General features: G+C 38.4%; 1 protein-coding gene across 1 annotated transcript in view; it reads right to left on the bottom strand.

Moving 5' to 3' along the window:
- Window positions 1-1,166: 1,166 nt before the first annotated feature.
- Window positions 1,167-22,281, bottom strand: part of atp8b1 (ATPase phospholipid transporting 8B1) — a 39,378-nt gene continuing 18,263 nt past the window's right edge. Inside the window, exons 5-28 of the mRNA XM_053479264.1 lie at window positions 22,088-22,186; window positions 21,922-21,983; window positions 20,687-20,759; window positions 19,888-19,958; window positions 18,742-18,824; window positions 17,953-18,111; window positions 17,756-17,844; window positions 16,978-17,168; window positions 15,622-15,830; window positions 12,804-12,847; window positions 12,512-12,668; window positions 12,205-12,393; window positions 10,583-10,695; window positions 9,852-10,016; window positions 9,614-9,725; window positions 9,458-9,533; window positions 9,235-9,361; window positions 7,955-8,240; window positions 7,643-7,866; window positions 7,302-7,385; window positions 6,950-7,195; window positions 5,539-5,677; window positions 5,085-5,215; window positions 1,167-2,953 (exon numbers count right to left, since the gene is read on the bottom strand). Coding sequence (XP_053335239.1) covers window positions 2,729-2,953; window positions 5,085-5,215; window positions 5,539-5,677; window positions 6,950-7,195; window positions 7,302-7,385; window positions 7,643-7,866; window positions 7,955-8,240; window positions 9,235-9,361; window positions 9,458-9,533; window positions 9,614-9,725; window positions 9,852-10,016; window positions 10,583-10,695; window positions 12,205-12,393; window positions 12,512-12,668; window positions 12,804-12,847; window positions 15,622-15,830; window positions 16,978-17,168; window positions 17,756-17,844; window positions 17,953-18,111; window positions 18,742-18,824; window positions 19,888-19,958; window positions 20,687-20,759; window positions 21,922-21,983; window positions 22,088-22,186 — 3,354 coding nt within the window. The 3' untranslated portion in view covers window positions 1,167-2,728. The remainder of the gene's footprint in view (window positions 2,954-5,084; window positions 5,216-5,538; window positions 5,678-6,949; window positions 7,196-7,301; window positions 7,386-7,642; window positions 7,867-7,954; window positions 8,241-9,234; window positions 9,362-9,457; window positions 9,534-9,613; window positions 9,726-9,851; window positions 10,017-10,582; window positions 10,696-12,204; window positions 12,394-12,511; window positions 12,669-12,803; window positions 12,848-15,621; window positions 15,831-16,977; window positions 17,169-17,755; window positions 17,845-17,952; window positions 18,112-18,741; window positions 18,825-19,887; window positions 19,959-20,686; window positions 20,760-21,921; window positions 21,984-22,087; window positions 22,187-22,281) is intronic.

Genomic DNA, 22,281 nt, shown 5'->3' with positions numbered 1-22,281 from the left:
ATGATTTTTTTTTTTCTGTTCCCTAGACATTAACTTTAGGGACACAAGGTTCACTTGCTGCTTAATATATCCCACCCACTCCCAGCCTTTATTGTAACGAGATATCGTAACTCTAGCTACTGAGAGAAGGGCCAAACTGTGACTGCTAGATGACCGGGTCAGAGCAACTCCTATGCAGTCTGCGGTGGTCAGGACATACTGTACCAAAAGTGATCCAAGGAAAGAAAACCGGTAAAACCGGTAACAGGGTCGTGGGTGTCCAGGTCTCATTGATACACATGGGGAGTGAAGGCTGGCCTGCGAAATCCGATCCAATAGAAGTGCTAGTGTGGGTCAAATTGCTGAAAAGGTTCCAACAGAAAAGTCAGAACACAGGTCATTACTGTTTGGGTTCCTAAAGGGCGGATCGGTGTATTTTTATTGTAACTTTGTAAATGTGTAAATTGTAAATTTGTACATTCGTCCAAAATTTTTACATTTTAAATTTGACATTTTTCCTATTTTAGTTGAAAGTTTTTTTTTTTAGGTACTGTGCATGGTTATGTACAGGATAAATAAAATTAAGCTTTTTTGTGATTTCAAATCAGTTTTCAACATTAATGCCTTCAAGAATAAAATGATTACCCAACTCAAACAGGAAAACAACGTTTTCTTTGTTATAACTGGCTACATTTTAGGAAACAATCTGAGAACGTAAACATAATTTGGAGACACCTCAGCGTCATCTGTCAATCTCACTGAATATTAAGATGGGGGAGGGATCAAAAAAAAAAAAAAAAAGAATCGACTTCCCGCCTTTATAGGACCTTTAGGATATTCGGATGATGCAGTTTGGATTTTAAACATGTGACTTTACCATCTTTAGTATTATTTTTCTTTAACTCAGGAAGGTGCATGAAAAGCACTCCTTTAAATACCTTTCAGAATTAAGGTAAATCAGTGGTTTTTGAGGCCCAACTAAGTTCACTTTAATTAGGTTTAATTTTAATATTTTAAAACTATGCATTGTTTTTTAAATATATTACTCACTTAGCTAGATGCAGTGAGCATAGCTGTACAAATGATACAGTAATCCCTTTGATGAAACTTCAAAAGACACGGAAAACTACAGTTTGGTAACTTTTTTTGTTCTTATTCTAAGATGCAACACAAACCTCAAACACATGTACAGATATTTGTACACCTTTATTATTTATATATTTATTTGTACAAAGTATATTACAATACATTAAAAAGAACATTCGGTAAAATGTTTTCTTTTCTTTCTTTCTAGGGATACGGCACGGACGTTGCAGGCACTCAGGCACCTGTTCAGCAGTGTTAAAAAGATATGTAACAAATAAATCATCCATTATGGCGGATTAAAGATTAAATATTCATATGTAACAGTTTGTATATTTTGTTAAAAATAGACACTTTTTCTCAACTAACAGGACAAAATCCATATTACCAAATGCACAGACAGTCCTAACTGAACAGAAATAACCTTTTGGAAAAGTTGGGGCTCTAAAGTATGGGAAATGTTTAACACGATAAACAAAACATAAAGAAAAGGGAAAAAAATGGATGAACACTAGTCACGTAGTGTGCAAAGAAAATGACACCGTTCGGATAGCTGATCTTCTCAACTAGAGGAGACGGAAGTGCAAAAGTAGTAACATTAGTGTAAACATTATTTAGAAGTTCTCCACCTGGAAGGCATCCCACATACACCCAGTCATCCCTTAATGCAAGAAAAAAAAAGTGTGTTCTTGAGTATGATCTATAATCCAGAGTAAAGTGGTAATGATTCGAGCCTTACTGTCAAGTTTCATGTGCCAGATGAATAATATTCACAAACGTTTATAAATTAAAGACACATGACATGATGAGCTCCTTCTCTGCCCCGACGAAGCTGCAGGTCTTGATGTGTGAGATTTAGAGCGATAAATAAGCATTTAAAGGTGCATTATGTAGGAACGTTTATTCATGTCTGTATGTGTGTTAACGGATTTTCTTAACGATATATAATCACTTTTTAGGTAGAACGAGTGTAATCGCTATTTCCATGACAGTTACACCAATATGTACAACTCTGGCATAAATATATATGAATTCAAATAAAAAAAATTGTGAAATTGTGATGAATTGTTTTTGAACAATTATCTTATTAATCTTTATAACTTTATAACTACTGAATTAACTTCCTATATAATGCACCTTCTAAAAAATAGAAAAGATAAAATCCTGAGATATCTAGTTCATCATGCACAGTGTACTCTCGTTAAAAGCTGTGTTTTTTTTTTGTTTTTTTGTTTTTTTTTAATGGGTAAGTGGGAGAAAAGTCTCTCTCCCATTTCCCTTTGTGTAAACTTTTCCATTGGCTCATTCTGCTCTTTTATAACTTACTCAAATTTTGCTGTATTGAGCTCCTCGAGTCCCTCAGTGACCTTCCCTGCTCCCTTATCCCTGGGCTCGGTTTCATTTTCAATGGAAAGAAGGAAGCAGATCAAGTGGTCTCGGGACCGGCGGGTTAAGAACCGACCTGACCTGGAATCTCTTCAGACGGCGGCTGACAAAATGTGTCGTGCGTCACACACACATTATTTTTTTTTTATTTGAATAATAAATTATAAAACCAAATATAACGAGTGTTAAATGCTTAGATACTATAATCAGGCCGTGTGTGTAAAATAGCGGGAAATCTTTAGATGTTCCTGCCCGTCTAAACATCACAAGGTCAAAGGTCTCAGGGGCTTTCGGGTATGGGTTCCTCTCTGATGCTTTCCCTAATAGCCGCCCGCTTCGTTGGCTTCTGGCGGATACTCCGGCCCGAAGAGATGAGGTCGGCGTAACCTTGGGAGTGAGAGAAGGCATACGCAGAGCGGCGTGAGCGAGCGCCACGTGTGAAGGCAGGAACCTTCTTCTTCTTCTCCTCTTCCTCCTGCTCGTACTTCTTCCTGTTTCTCAGAACCTACAGGTCGAAAAGCAGATACAGAGTGATATCAGTGATGAACTAGATAAAACACAATATTATCAACATTACTTATATGAGAAGTTTAACTCTTTGCTTACAAGGTCATGAAGAGCATGAATCTCAACAATACAGTAATATTTTTTTTTCAAAAAGTAGTTTGTAGTCCACAAACAGCGCAGTGTGTTTAAGGCCGGCTCTAGGCTGTTCAACCAGTTCTTATTTTTCCCTAGTCATGCACCAGTGCAAATTTGGCACCGTCTGAATTAAAACTTTACTTTGCAGGGTAGTAATTAAAAAGGAGTCTTAAAACAGGTATACGAGTGAATCTCTGAAAATGCTTTGACCAAAAAAAAGGTTGCAAGTGTTTGAGACAAACAATAGTAGTTTTCGAAAGTTTTCAACAATTCATAGCAACCCATGACACGTCGTTAGGACTCTGGAAGTAAACTTTTGTAGGAAATTAAGACACAGTAGCAAAGTCAAGAACTGTCAAGTCCCTTTATCCATGGGCAATGTGGGAGAAAACCGGAGTAACCGGAGGAAACCGGAGAACATGCAAACTCCATGCGCACAGAGCCGGGAATCGAACCCGGACCGTGGAGGTGCAAGGAGACAGTGCTAACCACTACACCACCGTGCCGCCAGTCAACAATTAAAACCCTTAAAACCCAAGTGGGAAAGATCAAACAATGACGATTGAAAAAATTTCATAAATGGAAGCCTTGCTGGTGTGATTAAACATCAAACTGAGCGTTTGGGTTTTCAGGTGTGTCAGGTTGAACAAAAGTTATCATTACTATTATAACGTGTATGATAGGGCGAGCGCTTTACCACTGTGCCACTCGGAAGCCACAAGCAAAGATTTTTAATAAATTTTGATTTGAAAAACGAGCAAGCCTTGGTTTACGCATGCCGAATATCATGTAGTACCCATGCGCTTTTAGCTTTGCGTCAAGTAATCACAACCGAGCCAACGTTTTTTCTCTCTCTTGTGCTGCGGAATTGTGGGTTATTGTAATCGACCTCTGCTGGGTCTTAATGCCCGTCTCTTACTAGTATAATCAACATCCATGCACGTGTGTACTGTTTACTATAACACTGTGACCATGTGTGCATAAAATATATTTATTTTGTGTTTGTATGCTTGCGTTTACAGCGCGCGTGTACTTTTTATTATAACACACGTGTGCGCCCGTAAAGCAAAAGAAAGTCTCATTAGAGGTTAAAGATCAATTATCTCCCTCTCTGTCTCAGCCTGTCGTTATGTGTGTGCGCGCGAAATTTGACACCATGCCCCTTCACACACACACTCTTGTCTTTTATTTTTACTTTATATCTTGTATACATTATTTATATGTATTTGTTTTTTGGGTCTGTGGAATGAATAATTAGAATTTTCATTATTTCTTATGGGAAAATTAGCTTTGATTTACGAGTAAATAAAATTACGAATAAACAAAAGTTCTGGAATGAATTGTGCTCGTAATCCAAGGTTCCACTATATATATATATATATATATATATATATATATATATATATATATATATATATACACATACATATATATATATATATATATATATATATATACATACATACATACACATATATATATATATATATATATATATATATATATATATATATATATATATATACACACACACACATATATATATATATATATATATATATATATATATATATATATATATATATGTATAAAAATAAATAAAAATTAACTTTTTTAAACGACATTTAAGGGCTACAGGGTTTTTTTTTGTTTTGTTTTTTCATTCCCCCATAAAACCTGCAGGACAGGAAGTACAGTATCTCAAATTCTTTCATGCTGTCTGTCTCCTCCACCAAGTGATTTTATCAAACAGATTTGTTTATTCTTTGTAAACCTGTTTTCTATTAATTTGTCATTACAGGGATACATGTCAGAATGTTTGTGTGTTAGTGATGAAGTGGATAAAAGTTGGACAAACAAACAACCTAAAGAGTTCCTCTAACTATGGAGGATTAAAAAGCCCAAAGGACCCATAGAGCAGGATTTCCTCCCACTGTATGATCCGCTCTGTTCAGTAATCTAAAGCTGTGGACTTTAACAGGTCAGTCCTGTACCTTGTCTCCCTCAGTGGGCCAGATGGTTTTACAGAGGAACTGGATACAGATGGCTGGCAGGAGGCTCATTCCCACCGTTAGAATGATGGTGAGCCACAGGTACGGCTGGCGAAGCGCATTAGCAGCAACACCTGTGCAGGAAAAAGAAAAAAGAAAAAGTTTATAATGTGGTCTAACCAACCATAATATTATATTTAATTCGAACTGTGTAGGTAATACTACAGTCCTCGGTTCTTGCTCATATCCAAACCATTTACACTAGACAAGTGATTTTCCTTGAACAGCAGCACTGACATTAGTTTAAATGTTATTCTAACACACTGTGTAGTTAATTCATTTCCAATGATGGCATGTTTTGATATGTTATATCTCTTACTTTTGACAAGACTTCCATTCTGTATACATCCTACAATCACATATTTATAATAACTGAATTACAGGGAGTGTTACACACCGGTGAATTTGAAGAACGACGGGAAGATGACGTGTATTCCTGCACTCTGTATGTCGAACATGATGCCGAAGTAAATGGCTATACTGCCCAGCACGGCGAAGCAGTTCACAAACGTCCAGTATGAGGTGTCCAAGGAGATCTGGTTAAAGACATCAAATGACATCGGGTTATAAACAAACGACAAACTGATACGCAAATCACCACCATTAACGGAGAACCTATTGTGCAAAATTGACTTTTTAGTTATATTTAGATAATAAGGAGGAAAAAGAATTCAATAAATAAATAAATAAACAAACACAACATTGCCTGTTTGTTGCTCAGGGCTTAAACAAGCCAAAATAGATTTGTGACAACTACTGCATCACTACACTGACCACAAAACTCAAACGTTTTTTTAAATTTATTTCTATCCGTCGCATAATTATATATTTTTTTTAATGTAAGCGTATATTAGTAGCTCTTTGGTAGGTTCATCACCTGCCATGCGGAAGGCCCAGGTTTAATTCCCACCCAATGCCCAAACCCCAGCCACTGGATGCAGTGTCGGTCCCAAGCACTGATAAAATGGTCGAAAAACCTGTGCCAAGTTGTTGCACAGATCAGATAGTCTGCTGCGGCGACCCCTCGATGGGACCAGACGAAAGACCATCAATGTGTTTGCGTGTGATGTGGTAATATGTTGCGCTCACTCATCACTCATCGTCTATACCCTTAATCCTGTCTTCAGGGTCGTGGGGGCCTAGACCCTATCCCAGGAGGTCTAGGGCACAAGGCAGGGTACACCCCGGACAGGATGCCAATCCATTACAGGGAACACACACATGCACTCGTTCACACAATACAGGCAATTTGGAAAGCCTAATCTGCAGGTCTTTGGATTGTGGGAGGAAACCGGAGTACCCAGAGGAAACCCACCCAACACCCAAGGCAAGATAATGCAAATTCAATGCACACAGAGAAGGGAATCGAGCCTGGCTGGGAGTCGAACCCAGACCCTGGAGGTGCAAGGCGAGTTAGCAAGTGCTAACAACTACACCACCGTGCCGCCGTTGCAGTTTCTTTATAATCCTGCAGGTGGTGCGCTCTAATCTACTTACACACTGGCAGGCAGAACATCATCCTGGGTGATCGCCGCAAATTATTCACCAAGTTTGTTTAGAATTTTAACAAAATCTAAAGAAAAAAGTAATATTAACTTGTGATGCTCAGAATCGCAATACTAATTGAATCGGCACAGATCGAGTGTCCCCTAGTGATTCCCATTCCTAATAAAAATGCATTATCTGAGGCGTTCTTCAGTTTGAGCATTAACACACACACTTTGGAGACACGTGTTAACTTTATTTAAAAAAAAATGAGTAAAATGTGGATTTGTCTTCACAAAAATCCTTAGTTCAGAATCAGATACCTGCAGGCTGACTATCATGATGAGCGAGGATGCGGTAACCACGGCAAAGGACTGGTAATCCGACGGCGCCTCTCCATCCTGACCCATGGTCTGCAGAAAAGCTCCGTACGGGATGAAGAAGACGATGAGGGAGGTGAAAATGCCATGAAACAGACTGATGAAGAAGTTGGTGTAGTTAAATAGCGACCCTTGCTGACCCGGGAGATACAATTTGGGAAAGCGCAAACTCAACTTGTCGTTCACGTCCTACATGCAAGAGACAAAAAAATATATATATTAGAGTTGGAACACAGATCTTCGCTTATGGAGGAGATATCTGTGGAATAAAGCAGTTAATCAAGTAAAAAGTCACCTGGTCCAGGAGGCCGACGAGGAGGACGGGTAAACTGGTATACAGCACGTTGTACAGGGTGATGAACCAATCTTCATAGGCGATCTAACAGATTCCAAAATGACGGATCGTTTACAAAGTCATACAATACAGTGCAAAAGTCAGTACAATAAAACACTAACTAAACTATTTTTAAAGCACTAAGTAAGCGAGAACATTTAGTAGTGTCCTGTAATTGTGTGGAGAAATGATATCCACACCCCTGCTAGAACTTAATAGGATGTACTCTTATCTTTAACCTCTAGGACTGAAACTAAAAAATCCCAGCTGCGATTTCAAAACGCGAGGAAGCCGTCCCTCACCTGGGCGGAGAATCCACTGAAGAACGAGTACCAGAAATGGGCCAGGGTGAAGGCGAAGTTCTTATAGAAGAAGAAGCGCAAGAACTTGCACATGCGGATGTAGGACCAGCGGCCGTGCACCAGCAGGAGGCGCTGGAGATAGCGGAACTGGGCGAGAGCGTAGTCGCTGGACATCACTGCCTGCATGCCCTCCTGCCCACTGATGCCCACGCCGATGTCTGCAGCTGCACACAGGGAAAACAATGTTAAGTTTCTGATACCGCTCTGACCCGGCGTTAACATTTACACCGTCCTCTGTTTACATCTACTCACTCTTGATCATGTTGACGTCGTTGGCGCCGTCGCCGATGGACAGAGTGACGGCGTTCTTGTAGCGCTTCACCAGGCTCACCACGTTGGCCTTCTGCTTGGGGGTGACACGGCAGCAGATGACCGCGCTGCACTCGCAGGCCATGTCCACAAAGTCACGCTGCCTGGTCTCCTTCTCTTTGTCGTTAAGGGGTTGGCCGTCCTGAGAGTTGGTCGCAGGGCCGCGCTTCCCGAGGCGACGCAGACGCAGGCGACGGCGCTTCTTCTTCTTCTCGTATAGAATCTCGTTCTGCAGATGAAAGGCACAAAAAAAAAAAGAGAGGAACTGAGTGGTGATCTGGCTGCTCGCATAACGCTCGTTTGGTTATGCTAACTTTTTTAACAATCACTTTAAGAGTTGAACTATTACATAACTACGCCTCGGGAGGGGGCAGCACAGGACGCAGTCAGGGGTGGATCTGTACTCTTTTGTCTACATCTGTCTGTTTCTTTCCATCATTTTTTCTCTCTGTGCCTCGCTTTTCCGTCTCCATGTGTGGTTGTCTCCTCATTTCTCTTTGTCGGTCTCTTTCTTTTGTTCTCTTTCGGTCCATCTGTCTCTCCATTACTCTCTCTTTTTTGTGTATCTTTTATTATTTTCAGACTTTTTATTTTTATCACCACACTGACTCCAAAGCTGTGCCAAGTTGTTTAACAGATCAGATGTCCTGCTGTTGCGACCCCTGGATGGGAGCAGCCGAAAGTCTCAACGTGTTTGTGGTTCCTTTCTAATCATGAAGAAATAATCATTTTAGGTGGGTTTAGGATTTAAATTTTAGAACGCTCTAAAAATCATTTTCTAATCATCATTCACATACTGGCAGACAGAAAAGCATCCCGAGTAATAGGAGCAAATTATTTGTTTGGAATTGTAAAAAAATCCAAAGAAAAACGTAATATCGATTCGGAATAGTTATAAAATCGTGATCCTCAGGTTCGCAATACGAATCGAAGCGGCACATAGATATTGTGATAATACTGCATATATCGTATCAGGTACCTAGTGATTCCCATCCCTAATAAAAAAAAAATTTAGCATTAACAAACACACACTTTGAGGAGCTCTGAGACACGTGTTAACTTTTCTCTCCATCTTCTCTAGCTTCATTAATGAGTTTTTAATGTTCCTGTTCGTAGCATGATGAGATTTGACTAATTCTTTTCGAGCTGTTTTGAGAAAATGATGGTCAATGTTTATAGCTGGAGATTCATTGTGACATGCTGAATGAAATTCCTCCTCTTACCAGCCAGCCTCCTGTAATAATCAGAGCGTTCTTTCCAGGCTCGGGGAAAAATGGCTCTTTCGCCTTGTTCTTGCTCGCTGCTCCACCTTCGTTTCTCCGCTGTGCCTGTCTGTCCGACAGCTTCTGACTACACAGAGGAAACAAAAAATTTAAACAAGACGTTACTTTTTCAACCTCTTCTTTCAGCAACAAAAGTTGTGCTTGGACCGCCAGGAAGTCTTACTTGACGTCCTCGCCGTAGTGTAGCGTCATGTCGTCCGTCAGCAGCTCACAGGAGTACCCGATGTTCTCAGCGGTCTCTGTTAAACAAAGGAACGCATAAATTCCTCACGCCGAACTAAAAAAATGTCCACAATGTTTCTCTTATCTGGTCACCAACCTTTCTTGTCCCCAGTCAGAACCCAAATCTTGATCTCAGCCTTGGCCAGGTTGGCGATGGTTTCAGGAACTCCGTCCTGAAGTTTGTCTTCAATGGCTGTCGCTCCAATCAACTACAGAAACAAAATCAACATTGCTTTCTAAATTAATTTATTATAAAGAACACAATCACGATCAGTAACAAAATGTGTTAAATATGATTTTAAAAATCCAGAAATTCACAGCAGTTCATTGTTTACCATCAGGTCTTTCTCGATGAGTTCAGACACGGCATCCAGAGCCTCCTCCCGGTCGGTCAACGCCACGCTGGCCTCCTTGTGTTTACTGGCCCACGATGTAAACTCTGCCTCACTGATGTCTTTGTAACATAGACACAACGTGCGCAGAGTCTCGTTGGCAAAAATCTACAAAATATACGAATCCAGGTCAAATTTCACAGGTCTCCATCCAAGACCTTGATCCATGAAATGCATAATTCTTTACTACTTTTGAAATCGGTTACTCAAAAGAGTGGCATTATTCCACACTAATAATTCTTTTAGGGTAATTATCCCTTCAAGACATTAAAGTTATGACGCATGAGACCATCGATTATTTTTATTGGTTATTGTGATTTTCAATTTAATTGAATTCAGCAGCACTGATGTGTTCTCTACTCCACACTTCAGTCCAGTAGCTGGAAGCATCGGACCCCAATTAAAAATACATGAAGCGATAGATGAAAGATTTACCTAAATAATTTTAAAAGTGTAAATTAATTTAATTAATGTGGCTTAATTAATTAAATCGGCCAAACAGAATATTGATTAGTCAGCATAATCGATTAAATCACACACAGCTCTACTACACATTACTGATTTGCTACCGTCATCATCATCATCATCATCATCATCATCATCATCTATTATCTGGTATGTCAACTACATGTTATTTTAAATATTATACATCATAAATACGAGATGTCACGTACACCCAGGGCTTCCTCTGTGGTCTCTTTGTGCAGGGTGTCGGGACTGAGGCGCTGGTAGATCACCGTGTCCGCTCCCTTACAGTACAGCCGGATACGCCCGTCTGGACACCTCACTGTAAAAATCCAGATTAATGAATATGTAAACAAAAACAAAAAAAAACAACTACCGACTTTTTTCATGAAACTCCCTGCTTTTCCTGGTGAACCAGAGTAATAACGACAGATTTGTAATGTCAGATATCACTTTACTTTACATCTGCTGAAGTGTTAAGCATTTCTATTTACTAAAACAATGACACACTGCACTTTTACTTCATTTATAATTAAACTTAGCGCTGTGGAACATCCAAAAAGCATGTTACAGTACGTCCTGTCCGAACTTGCATCAAAGCAACTATAACTGATCAATGCTTCACAAGCCTGTTTTATTCTTCCGCCCTTTAAATAACAGACAGAGAGAGAGAGAGAGAGAGAGAGAGAGAGAGAGAGAGAGAGAGGCAAAATTGCAGCTTGTCATGTAACCAAAAAACCCAAACGAGTTGAAGATTTTCCCACGGTTGAAATCTAAATCGCTTTATGTCAGAGTGATCATCTTCTTCTTCTTATTATTATTATTAGGGGTAACTTATTTTGATCTATATGATTATTTTTTCCCCCAAAGTAGTAGACATACTTGAGCCACGGGAGCAAAATGCTCATTTGCAGCTATGATTAGGGCTGTCAATATTAACGCACCAATGTATGTGATTAATCTAGAAAAAAAAATATGCATGCCTTATATTAAGCCTATATATAACTATAATAATTGCATATTTAATTTTATGCTTTTATTTAAACAATGGACTTCTTGAATGCTCCAAAAAGTTCTTTACTTTAAATGTTCTGCAAGTTCTTTAAAATCAATAAATTACGTCATTTATCCCCAATCAACCGCAAACCCCCCCCCCACCCCACCCCCCTTTTTGGTATACAGTCCATGGCTTCAAAATCGCTCTACAATGAGTTTTATGATCCGTTGCAAATCCACAGATTTCTTGTTGTTGTTGTTTGTTTGTTAATGTGGAGGGTCCAAGTCAATAAAGTCCCTTTTGCATGCTGTTACTGTAGAAACCATGTCATGGTAATACAAGTCCGTTAATGTAAAACCAGAACGATTCTGCCGTTATAGGAGCACACACTGTGATCCATCAGAATTAATAATATTTGCCCAAGTTGAATTTTGTCATGAGCTCTCTTTATTTTTTTTGCACCTTTTTTTTTTTTTTTTTTTTTAACTCAGCATTTTGAGGCTCATGTGGGTTGATAAAAGGCCAACAGTGAAAGTGCTGTGAAAATACGTTGGCTTTGAAACAAATAAGCCCGGCAAGTCAGATCACATCGGCTGGCCAGTATGCAAGAGAACATTCACCAAAGAACCTGCAGGACCGAACCTGTTCAAGTTTAAACAGGCCAGCGATACAGTAACACAAGCAGCCGCAGGAACAACCATTTTCAGAAGGAAAGTCATGGGAGCTACAGTAAGGAGGGAAGTAGATAAAGACGTGAAGGAGCAGTAATGTACAGTATAGGGTGAAAAAGGAGAGAGGAAAGTAGGAGGATTGTGTAAGACGTAGCACACTCACAGATGACGGACATGCGTTTCCGGTCGCTGTTGAAGTCGAGGAGAGCGAGCGTCTCGTACGTGGCCTCCTGTCCCATCTCACTGATGGTGATGGTGTCCTGCGTGCGCGACAGGAACACGAAGCCGAAGCAGCGAGCCGCCGTGACCAAGGCACCTTCGTCTGGAGACGCAGCCTGGTACACCAGTTCACCTGAGAAAGAACACGATCGTCATTACAAATCAGGCGCATCACACACTCGCCTCGGCCCAGATTTATTTGGCGAAACCGTTACGCCGTTAAGATGCTTCGAACGTTAAGATTTTCTCACCTTCCTTCTGCTCCACCATAACAGTATGGCAGAGTGAGAGCAGCTTGAAGAACTCCAGCATGTCCGGGTCGCTTTTTGAGCGGATGAGGGAAACAAGGTGACTGTCGAAGAACTGGAACTTTCGGTCAGTGTACTTGTTCCAGCTAAAGTCAACAGGCTGCAGAGGAATATATATTAAAAAAAAAATCATAAGCATGCAAAATAGCTTTTATAAGGCTATCACTAAGAAAGACTTATAATCTCAGTGTAGTGTCATATAGGAGTAATTAGTAAGTGATTCAGTGCTCCTTACACTTGCACGGTCCAGGGTCATCCCGTCCTTATTGGTCGGATTTCCTACAGATCAGAACGAAAAAAAAAGTCATGTTATTGTGTAAACCTTAGCTGAAAAAAAAAAATATATTGTTCACAACAGCGGGACACTGCCTGGCCAAAATAAAAAACCTGTATTACTCAAGGAGATGTAATGGATAGGAATCGGTAAACAACACATTATTAATACTAGAACAATAGCGCTGAACCTTTAAAAAAAAAATAATAATAAAAAGAGATGCAAACAGATGTGTGTCCATAAGAAACCCATTTCTTAGTCAGATTACTTAAAGAAAACAGGCTTCAGTTTGATAGAAGGCATAACGAGTGAACTTTAGAGCGATGGGAAAAGTTCATGTGTGTGATGAGTCCAGATTGAGCGTATTCCAGAGCTATGAGTGCGTCAGGGTAAGAAGGGAAGCGATGCTCCTATCATGTATAGTGTCCAATGTACAAGCCTCTGGAAACAGTGTTATGATCTGGGGTTGTTTCAGTTGTTTAGGGGTCCGTTCTTCATACGTCGCTTGACACATCCGAGATGAGTTGACGCATCTAAGATGAGATCATCGTGCTAATTACGATCTGGCTAAGTTGGTTCTTCGAGCCACACCTGTTGTTGATGATTAGTATAGCTGGATTGAGTTGTCTAGGATTATTGCGCGTTCGTGCGTTGGTTTAAAAGGCGATTTGCATCGACAGTAGAAACACTGATCACAACCCCTTTGATTGGTTAACGAAATGGCAAAAGAGTGAGCTTAATTTTTTTTTGTAACAAAAATGTTATGCGCTGAAATGCCCCCCTGCCATGATTTACACCCCCCCTCACCCCCACATAATCGCTATAAAATATTATATTAGAATATAATATATTATATAACATTAAATATAATATTAAATATTATATAACATGTTATATTTTTTCCAAATATAACATGTTAACTTTTTTTATTGTTTATTTTATAATAAAATTTGTTTCGTATTATATATATTTTTTTTATTATATGTAATTATTTATTTGCATATTCATGACAAACCCCTGAACAAAATAAACATTATACAATACATTTTTATTACAAAATAAACATTATACAATAATTTGTATTAATGGTCTTGACGGCTGTCTCGTGCCGAGGGTTTATTATAATAACAGTATCATATTTAATAATAATAAACCTATGAATTTATGTTCTAATATAATATTTGATAGCGATTATATGCAAAATACTTTTCTTTTCTCACGTGAGTCAGTCCGCGTCAGTCGTGCTCTTTAACCAAGCAGATGTGACCTTGCCATTTCAACCAATCATAACCCGGCAGGAGCGCAGCCTAAATCCTGTTTACATAAAATAAACCTGCTGCCGAGCAGGTTCAAGACTACGGACATGTTGCTATGACAGCGAATGCGAGAAACGCATCGAAGAACGAAACATTTCAAGATCAGGACAAATCCACAACAATCAAATCAAAGAGTTAGCGACGTATGAAGAACAGACGCCAGGTCTAGACAACAACGTTATGTAGCAATAAAATAAAGTCAGCTAATGACCTGAATGTACTGAATGACCAGGTTATCACGTCTATGGAGGTTTTCTTCCCGGATGGCACGGCCGTATTTCAGCACTCGAGTGTGAAAGAGCGGTTCTGGGAGCACGAGAAATCATGTGTGAAAATGATCTGGACATCACATTGTGTGCTGTAATCAAAGCTAAAGTTGGTCGAACAAAATATCAGTGTGTTTTTTTTTTTTTGGCCAGGCAGTGTATATTAAATAAATAAATAAATAAATAAATAAATAAACAAACAAACAAACAATAACACTAAATTAGATCTTAATGCTTTACAACTCTACATCCAACATAAAAGATTTTAAGAAACGCATGTTGTTGTATTTCTGTCTCAAGTAATGCCGTGATTGTGCAATAAAAAAATAAATAAATCTATGATCTTGCAAAGACGTAACAAATCAGTGATAATGTGATGTTTGTTACCATCTCAAATAATTTCTGCAAATGCTCAAGCACTTTGTTCCTCTTATAACACAAAATTTTGACAAAAAAAAGTGAGATACACGTTTCCCCACATAAAGCTAACTATTTTTATTGTGTGTCGAGTTTGCCCGTGTAAAACATTTCTACATATATTAAAACTAGAGCATTACTATAAACCTGTGATCATGCTTAAAGGGAAAAAAAAAACTAGTCTCAGAGCTGATGTTCTACAAAATGAATGAATGAATATTTAATGACTAATCAGAATATCGAGAACTTAATAGCTCGGTGGTAATAATGCAACTATTCGAACCTTTGTGACAACGTGACTCAATCTCTGGTAATTGAATTAGTCTGAAACTTAAACCAGGAACTGCTGTGCAAAATACAAAAGACACACACACACTTGGACAAAATTACTAGTGTGTAATAACATCTCAAATTCCCATCCTGCTAAAGATATTGTGACAAATTTTCCTGGGTCAGAACCACCACACCCGATATGAGATCCAGGGATTAAGTGTCTCATTAGTCTTAAACTCGAGTTAAGCTTTGCAAACTAACTTCATTTATTGTAAACACTGTGCAGGTTTGATCAGGCCGAAGATGAGCAACAGTGTACACACACTGCCCTGTTACCGCATCACCAAACAGGAAGTTTGTTCCTTTTAATTACTTCTAATTGGCAAATAAAACTTTCCTGTTTGACGCGTGCGCTGTGTCAGAGCTCACACGGAATAAGAAAGACGTCCCTCGAGAGGAATTATAACTCGACCATTCATTCTCTCGGTTACGCCGCAGCGCTCTTACCGAACGTCCGCCCGCCGATGTTACACTTCTTGAAAGCCATGATGTTCTGCGTGAGAGTGCCCGTCTTGTCCGAGAAGATGTACTCGATCTGGCCCAGCTGCTCGTTCAGGGTGGTGGTCCGAGCCTTGGCTGGAGTGTCCTTCTCCGCGTAATACATCTGCAGATCCCAGTTTATGAACTTGCTCTGACCCAGACGAATCACCTCCACGCTGAGCACGGGAGAAATAAAGTACAAGGAAAAAGACAACAAGGATATCAGTTTATACAACGTACACAAGTAATGAAACTTCTTTTTTTTAGGTCTTATGAGATGTTATAGGAAAATAATCAATAATCTAGTGAAGAGGAGACAGTGTTCCTACTCGGAGGTTTGTTTTATACCTCTTACACAACAACAACTTGCCAAACTGAATTATTTAGTTATGAACAATAGAATCAAACTTTTTAAGCATTGATAGATGGGTTTCATGTCGTGCTAGCTCATGTTACTATCCATGTACAGTACCTCCTTCTCCAAGCACCGCGGTTATTAAACTGCAAACGTTTGCACTTTTCCAAAAATCACAAAGAAAATCATTTGTTTGGAGTTTATCCTCATAAAAAGTAAGATATGCAATGTCGGACATAAATGAAAGATAAAATCAAGCAGAAATTAATCTAATTTAATAAGCAGTACAGCGGTTCCTTGGCATACAAATTTAACCCGTTCTGGAGGCGAGTTGTTAAGGCAAAAAAAATTTGCCGTAGGAAATGATGAAAATGTTCTTTAGATATGTCACCCAAAAATATTACCAATATTACCAATTTCCAACACTATAAATCACGTTTTGCATATAAAAACAATTAAAACATTTGCAAAAGACATAAATAAAGTAAAATCTAAAATAAATACACATTAAACCTCCCTTAACCTAATTTATCATTCCTCTTGGCACCGGCTGCTTTAAAAACGAAACCAAAAGTGGCTCCTGGCTCTTCTTCCTGATAACGTTCCTACTAACACTCCTGGGATCCATTGAGCTCAGTTCAGTTCGGTTCGGTCGTGCAAACGTCAAAAATGCTTCACAAACCAAATTTCTGTTCCTAAGGCAAAAATTCATGATGCGGCGCGTTCGTATGCCGAGGTACCACTGTACCTCCTTCTCCAACACTGTGGTTATTTAACTGCAAACGTTTGTGCTTATTTTTAAAAATATAGCTATTGAATTTAGAATTTATCCTCATTAAAAGGATTTGAAAAAATTATACAGCAAACAAAAGGTAAACTCAACCAGAACAATTATAGCCTTTATAAAAGAAAATATTTATGTCAATATTTCCTCTTCACATGTGAAATAACAATCCAAATGTATCTACCTAACGTAGAGTGAGATGGGCACCATAGTGTTGAGGACGATGATGTAGCCCCAGAAGGTGAGGAAGCCTCTGTAGGACGACGTCTGGTTCTGCCCATCGAACAGATACCAGGCCTTACTGCCGATGCTCTCGTACCAGAAAGTGTGCCCGATCGCCAGGCCGGCACAGATCAGGATCAGCATGACGAAGATCTAAGGTGAACCAAGTCAATAGTTAGTGTAGTTTACTCTGTTATTATTAACTAATGTGATACACATACAGAGAAAAGGGTTTTCAGCTGTTCATTAGTAAAACCATCATGTTGCAACTTGCGCTTTAATATAAACCTGTAATATTGCCTTGAGCCAAACGACTCTCGGAGCTGCTGTTATAGAAAACTGATAAACACAGTGACCAATCAGCATCGAGGATTCATTAGCTCTCGGGTGCGAGTGTGTCGATTTAACCTCCTTGCAGAACTCGCACCTTAATTCAAAACTAATTTAATTACCCTGAAAACTCCATTTGAAGAAACTTGCTTTATAAAGCAAACTGAAAAGTTATCTGCATTTTTGTTTCTTTCAAAAAGTAGCATTACATCACTTTCACACATCTTTCCTTATACAAAACTAAGGGCATTAATAAGGACTTGGCCCCCAACCCAGCACCACCCCTTACTTCTACAGTAATATTGTTTTATGTGAAACTTGTTTTAACGGAATTTATCTGAAAATCAAGCACCGAACACACCTAGACCAATTCAGATTCAGAGTATAGCCTGGTTGTCACAATGTCTTACCGTGTACACCATGTAATTCATAAGGTAATCGATCTTGGTGCGTTTGAACCTGGTCTTTCCACCGTTCCTCATGATCTTAGTGTCCGCTCCTGCAGAAGGAATTAAGTTTGATTCATGTGAAACTTGTTAAGTAGTATTAAAGCAGCACACTTTTTGACATCTGCACATCTTTCTACGGCGGTGTGAGTGACCCAAACCTGCGAATATAACGATTCCGCGACACTCCTCCGTGTTTCGGATCTTGCAGCCTCTAAGCAGCATGTTATCCAGTTCTAACGGGTACGCGTCCTTCTGCCACCTCATCGTGCCAGTAAACTTATCCAAGCGGTTATTTGGTTCTTCGCAAATAATCATGGCTGCAGGGGGAGATGCAAAGGAGGGAAGTGAGATTATGAGCCCTGGAAGACACTTTAAAATAGAGATGTGTGCTGAATAGAGCTGTCAATCAAAGGTACTGTAGACTGTCGATTCGAACCAATTCGAATTTTTTATTAGATTCAGCTGCACTAAGGATTTTTCTCTGCTTTGTTTTAGCTACATTTCTTAAAAGTTTTAAAAACCTCTATTAAAAACCAGCATTACAAACTACTTAAAACTACTTTGTGACTTGTGTTGCTGGTTGTTTAAATATCACGTCTTGTACAGTACACGTCTTGCAATATTCTTTTTCCCGCCAATCGTTTGCTCTCAATTTGATTCAGTAGGTGGCGATAATGCACCAACTGCCCATAAAGTCAAAAGAAGAAAAAGTGCTAATCTCACAAAAGTATTTGCAGAAGATGGAAAAACCCTGTATAACTTTAAGGCACAAGTCAATTTTGGACCATTTCATGATTCTAGATTTAACTTATGCATTTATTTTAAAAGTGTGAATCAAAACAAAATATCAATTAAATCTCTCAGCTCTGGTTCTAAGACCCAGTGTCCTAAACCCATTATCTCGTCCCTGTCACATTACACAAACTGTCATCTGATTTTGTGTTTACCATCAAAGCTCGCCAGCTGACTCTCCTCCTGTAGCTTCTCATGCGTCACCTTCAAACCCATCTTAAACTTTAGATTAGTCTCTCTGTGGGGGAAAAAAAATAATCAGTTTTAATTACTGTATTTTTAATTCTAAAAAAAAAAAAAAAAAAAAAAAAAAGTCAGTCAATCAGTCATTGTCCTTTAAACATTATACACAATGCATTGAAGAATCGTCTTTGTTCAGTTCTGAGAATTTCTTTGTCTTGTTTTGCCTGACGTCTCTGAAACGCTGCTGTCCTTTCGGTCAACCAGAGGTTATGAATACTGAATTGAGTTTTCGGATGGTCAGTGAAACTAAATGCGGACTATACAAGAAAAGCCAATATTTACCGTCCTGTTATCACATGCAGTTAAAAGGAAAACTGAAATACTATACTAAAAACATTGCACTTTTCAAAGGCAGGCAAAAACAACAGGGTCATGAGAGTTATGTACATTTCCCTTTGTGAGTTTTTTTTTTTAAACACTCACAAATCAAACAGCTGTCCATTTGACCAAGATTAACGTCAGAATACATGTGAATACAACGATTAAGCGGCAGGATACATAAATACGTGGAATAATACTATATAATCATCTAAGGTACTTTTTCAATCCATTATATAAACAGATTTAAAATCAGTATATTAATCTAAATGATATGAGTGTATTTAATGTTCATAAATATTTTATTAAACTCACTCATGACCTCCTAAGTTTGAATTTAAACCGAAACATTACATTAAAAAATATCTATATTTGTCTATTTGGCTAACATCGGGATGGATCCTAATCTTCAAGCAAGCATGCAAGTGTTGTGTTTAAGCCACACGACATTTATTATGGTCATTCTTAACGAGGTCAAAGTCAGCCTTAATTGAGGCAGGGTTGTTTGTTAGATCTTTTTAACAGATTCCATATGACCAAAAATGAAAATTTGTGGAAGACAATCAAACTTTGCATATATTGACATTGGGCATGGTGACGGCACCTACAGATGACCTTTTACACAATGTGTACTTTTGGGATGAACAAATAAAGCCAATTTGCAAACAAAGGAAAAAAAAAAGGAAAAAAAAAAAAGATGGATTCGCAAACAGAAATGAACGAAAGCGAGAGATTCTTACCCGTCCAGTTCTGCTGTCTCTACATAGCACAGGCTGTTTGGCTCAGAGGTGGACAATAACAAAATGTCGGCCTAGATGAGGTATGTGAAATGAAATCGAAATGAAAACATGGATAAAAAAAAATAAGCAAGCAGGTGTAGAACAAAGAAATATGTAAACTTAAAAAAAATAAATAATTAAATAATAAATAAATAATATTAATAAATAAAGCTAAATAATATAATAAATAAAGCTAATCACCAGTGTTGGGGGACGTTACGTTTTAAAGTAACTAATTACATTACAAAATTACTGGTATTAAAGAGTAAATCAGTTACATTACAGCGTTACTTTCTGATAAAAGTAACTAGTTCGAGTACTTTTCCATTGCAGAAAAGGTGCCCAATACCGCTTCTCAGCGCAAGTCAAACCGCATAGGTGAGATAGGGGAATAACAGCAAGAATAACAGAGGGGGGGCGGATTATCGGGGGTGGAGCTTGTAGGACGACTTTCACACACACACTGACAATCACTGCTGTCTGGCTCACAGATTACATATATTGTATGAATAACGAATAACATTTTTGAAAATATAACTAAATAACTGAGTACTTAAATGGCGGACTTAACGCATTAGATTACTCGTTACATCAAATAAAAGTACTTTAAGTAATCTAATGTGTTACTTTGTAACATACTTTGTAACATACTTTGTAACATACTTTGTAACGCGTTACACCCAACACTGCTAATCACACAACTCAAAAATCTGCAGCAGATCCTACAACTCGTTTATTCTTAGTGAATGAAGAGTCTTACAGGAATGAAGTCGTTCTTTTTCAATCGGACGACATCACCAACTTGAATATCCAACCACTTGGCCTCCTGGAATCTAAAGTGAAATAATGCAATTTATTTACCACTTGTACAGAAAAGCCATTATTGGAAGTTCTAGATTTTTTTTTGCTGGATGAAAAAGAAAAGTCATGAACAAACATCCTTATGGTTAATGAGCCTAATCTCACAATGACAAATCTAATAATTGATCTTACGGAAGGAAAAAAAAAATTTTTTTTTTAATTCAACAGAAAGCAATTAACTAGTTGGATGATTTCAAAGTCACATCAAAAAAACTTTTAAGTCAAAATTTATACTCGCACGGCCATTTATAATTATTCACCAGCAGACAATTAGTCCAATTAACTAAACAAAAATTCCATTTTAATTTACAGCATACGAAATCAGACATGCTCGAAACAATCAAATTCAACTGAATCAAATAAACTAATTTTGGCACCCCTAGACATTTGTATTTACGAATAGCACATTAGCGAAGAACGTTATTTACGTATTTATACCAGAGTCTGTTGGACCTCTTAAACAAATCATCCATGACTTCCAGATTCCCTGGAGTATGAACGTGCGGGCAAAATCACTGAATCATTCTTAAATTGTTTAAAATGGCCTCAATCATAGTTAGAGAGGCAGAAGCATTACACAAGGTTTGAGCATTACACAAGGTTTGAGCATTACACAACGACTGCCAGCATTCTGAGGTCACCAAGTTTTCAAAGCTGCAATAAAACACCTTTATGCCAACAAACTACTGAGAAAGTGTGCCAGAAGAAAACCATGAAATGAACATAACTACAAAAATTCAGCATTTTTAGTTTGTTTAATGCTACTGAAAAAGCAGGTTGTACAATCCAAAAGAGCATGTTAGAAATGTCAAAAGAAAAGCCAAGCTAAGTCCTCATGAGTGAACTAAAGCACGGAAGAACATTTTCAAATCCCTCGCTCTGTATGTCTTCAAAAGATTTACAGGACAATATTCAGTACTTTATTGCACAAAGTTGAAAAGACATGGGGTGCCAATAATTTTGACTTTAAACAATGAGTTCATTAATGGTTAGATTTGTCTTATATATTTTAGTGTAAAAATAACCGAATTCACCAACAACTATTTTGCCTTGAACCTTTACCCAGGGTGCCAATAATTCTGAAGTATCTTGCTCCTGAGTAATTAAAGAGTTCATTAGCTCTCAGTGACCAACCTGCCATTGAGGAGCACCTCACAGTTTCTGTTGTTTATCTCTTTGTCCAACCTGTGGCGAGCCTGCGGGCAAAACATCAAAAACATTAAACTTCATCAATCCACACTAAAGTGTCACGTTTTAATACTTCGGTGTATAAATATAAAAGCCAGACAAAGGAACTTACCAGGTCATCCAGAAGATCTTTGATGGCGGTGATGCCAAGCACCAACACCAGGGGCACCAATGTGGTGTACCAGGGGAGAGTGGAGATTTCTGGGATGATCTGTTTAAGAGAAGGAAAGAGGGAGGGGAAAAAACAATGCGGAAAGTATGTTAGTCTTCTACAACTTACAGTATTTCTTATGTAAAACATCAAAA

Source organism: Clarias gariepinus, chromosome 19, assembly GCF_024256425.1.
Source record: "Clarias gariepinus isolate MV-2021 ecotype Netherlands chromosome 19, CGAR_prim_01v2, whole genome shotgun sequence".
In the NCBI taxonomy this organism is placed as follows: domain Eukaryota; kingdom Metazoa; phylum Chordata; class Actinopteri; order Siluriformes; family Clariidae; genus Clarias; species Clarias gariepinus.
This window is presented reverse-complemented; position numbering and strand designations above follow the sequence as displayed.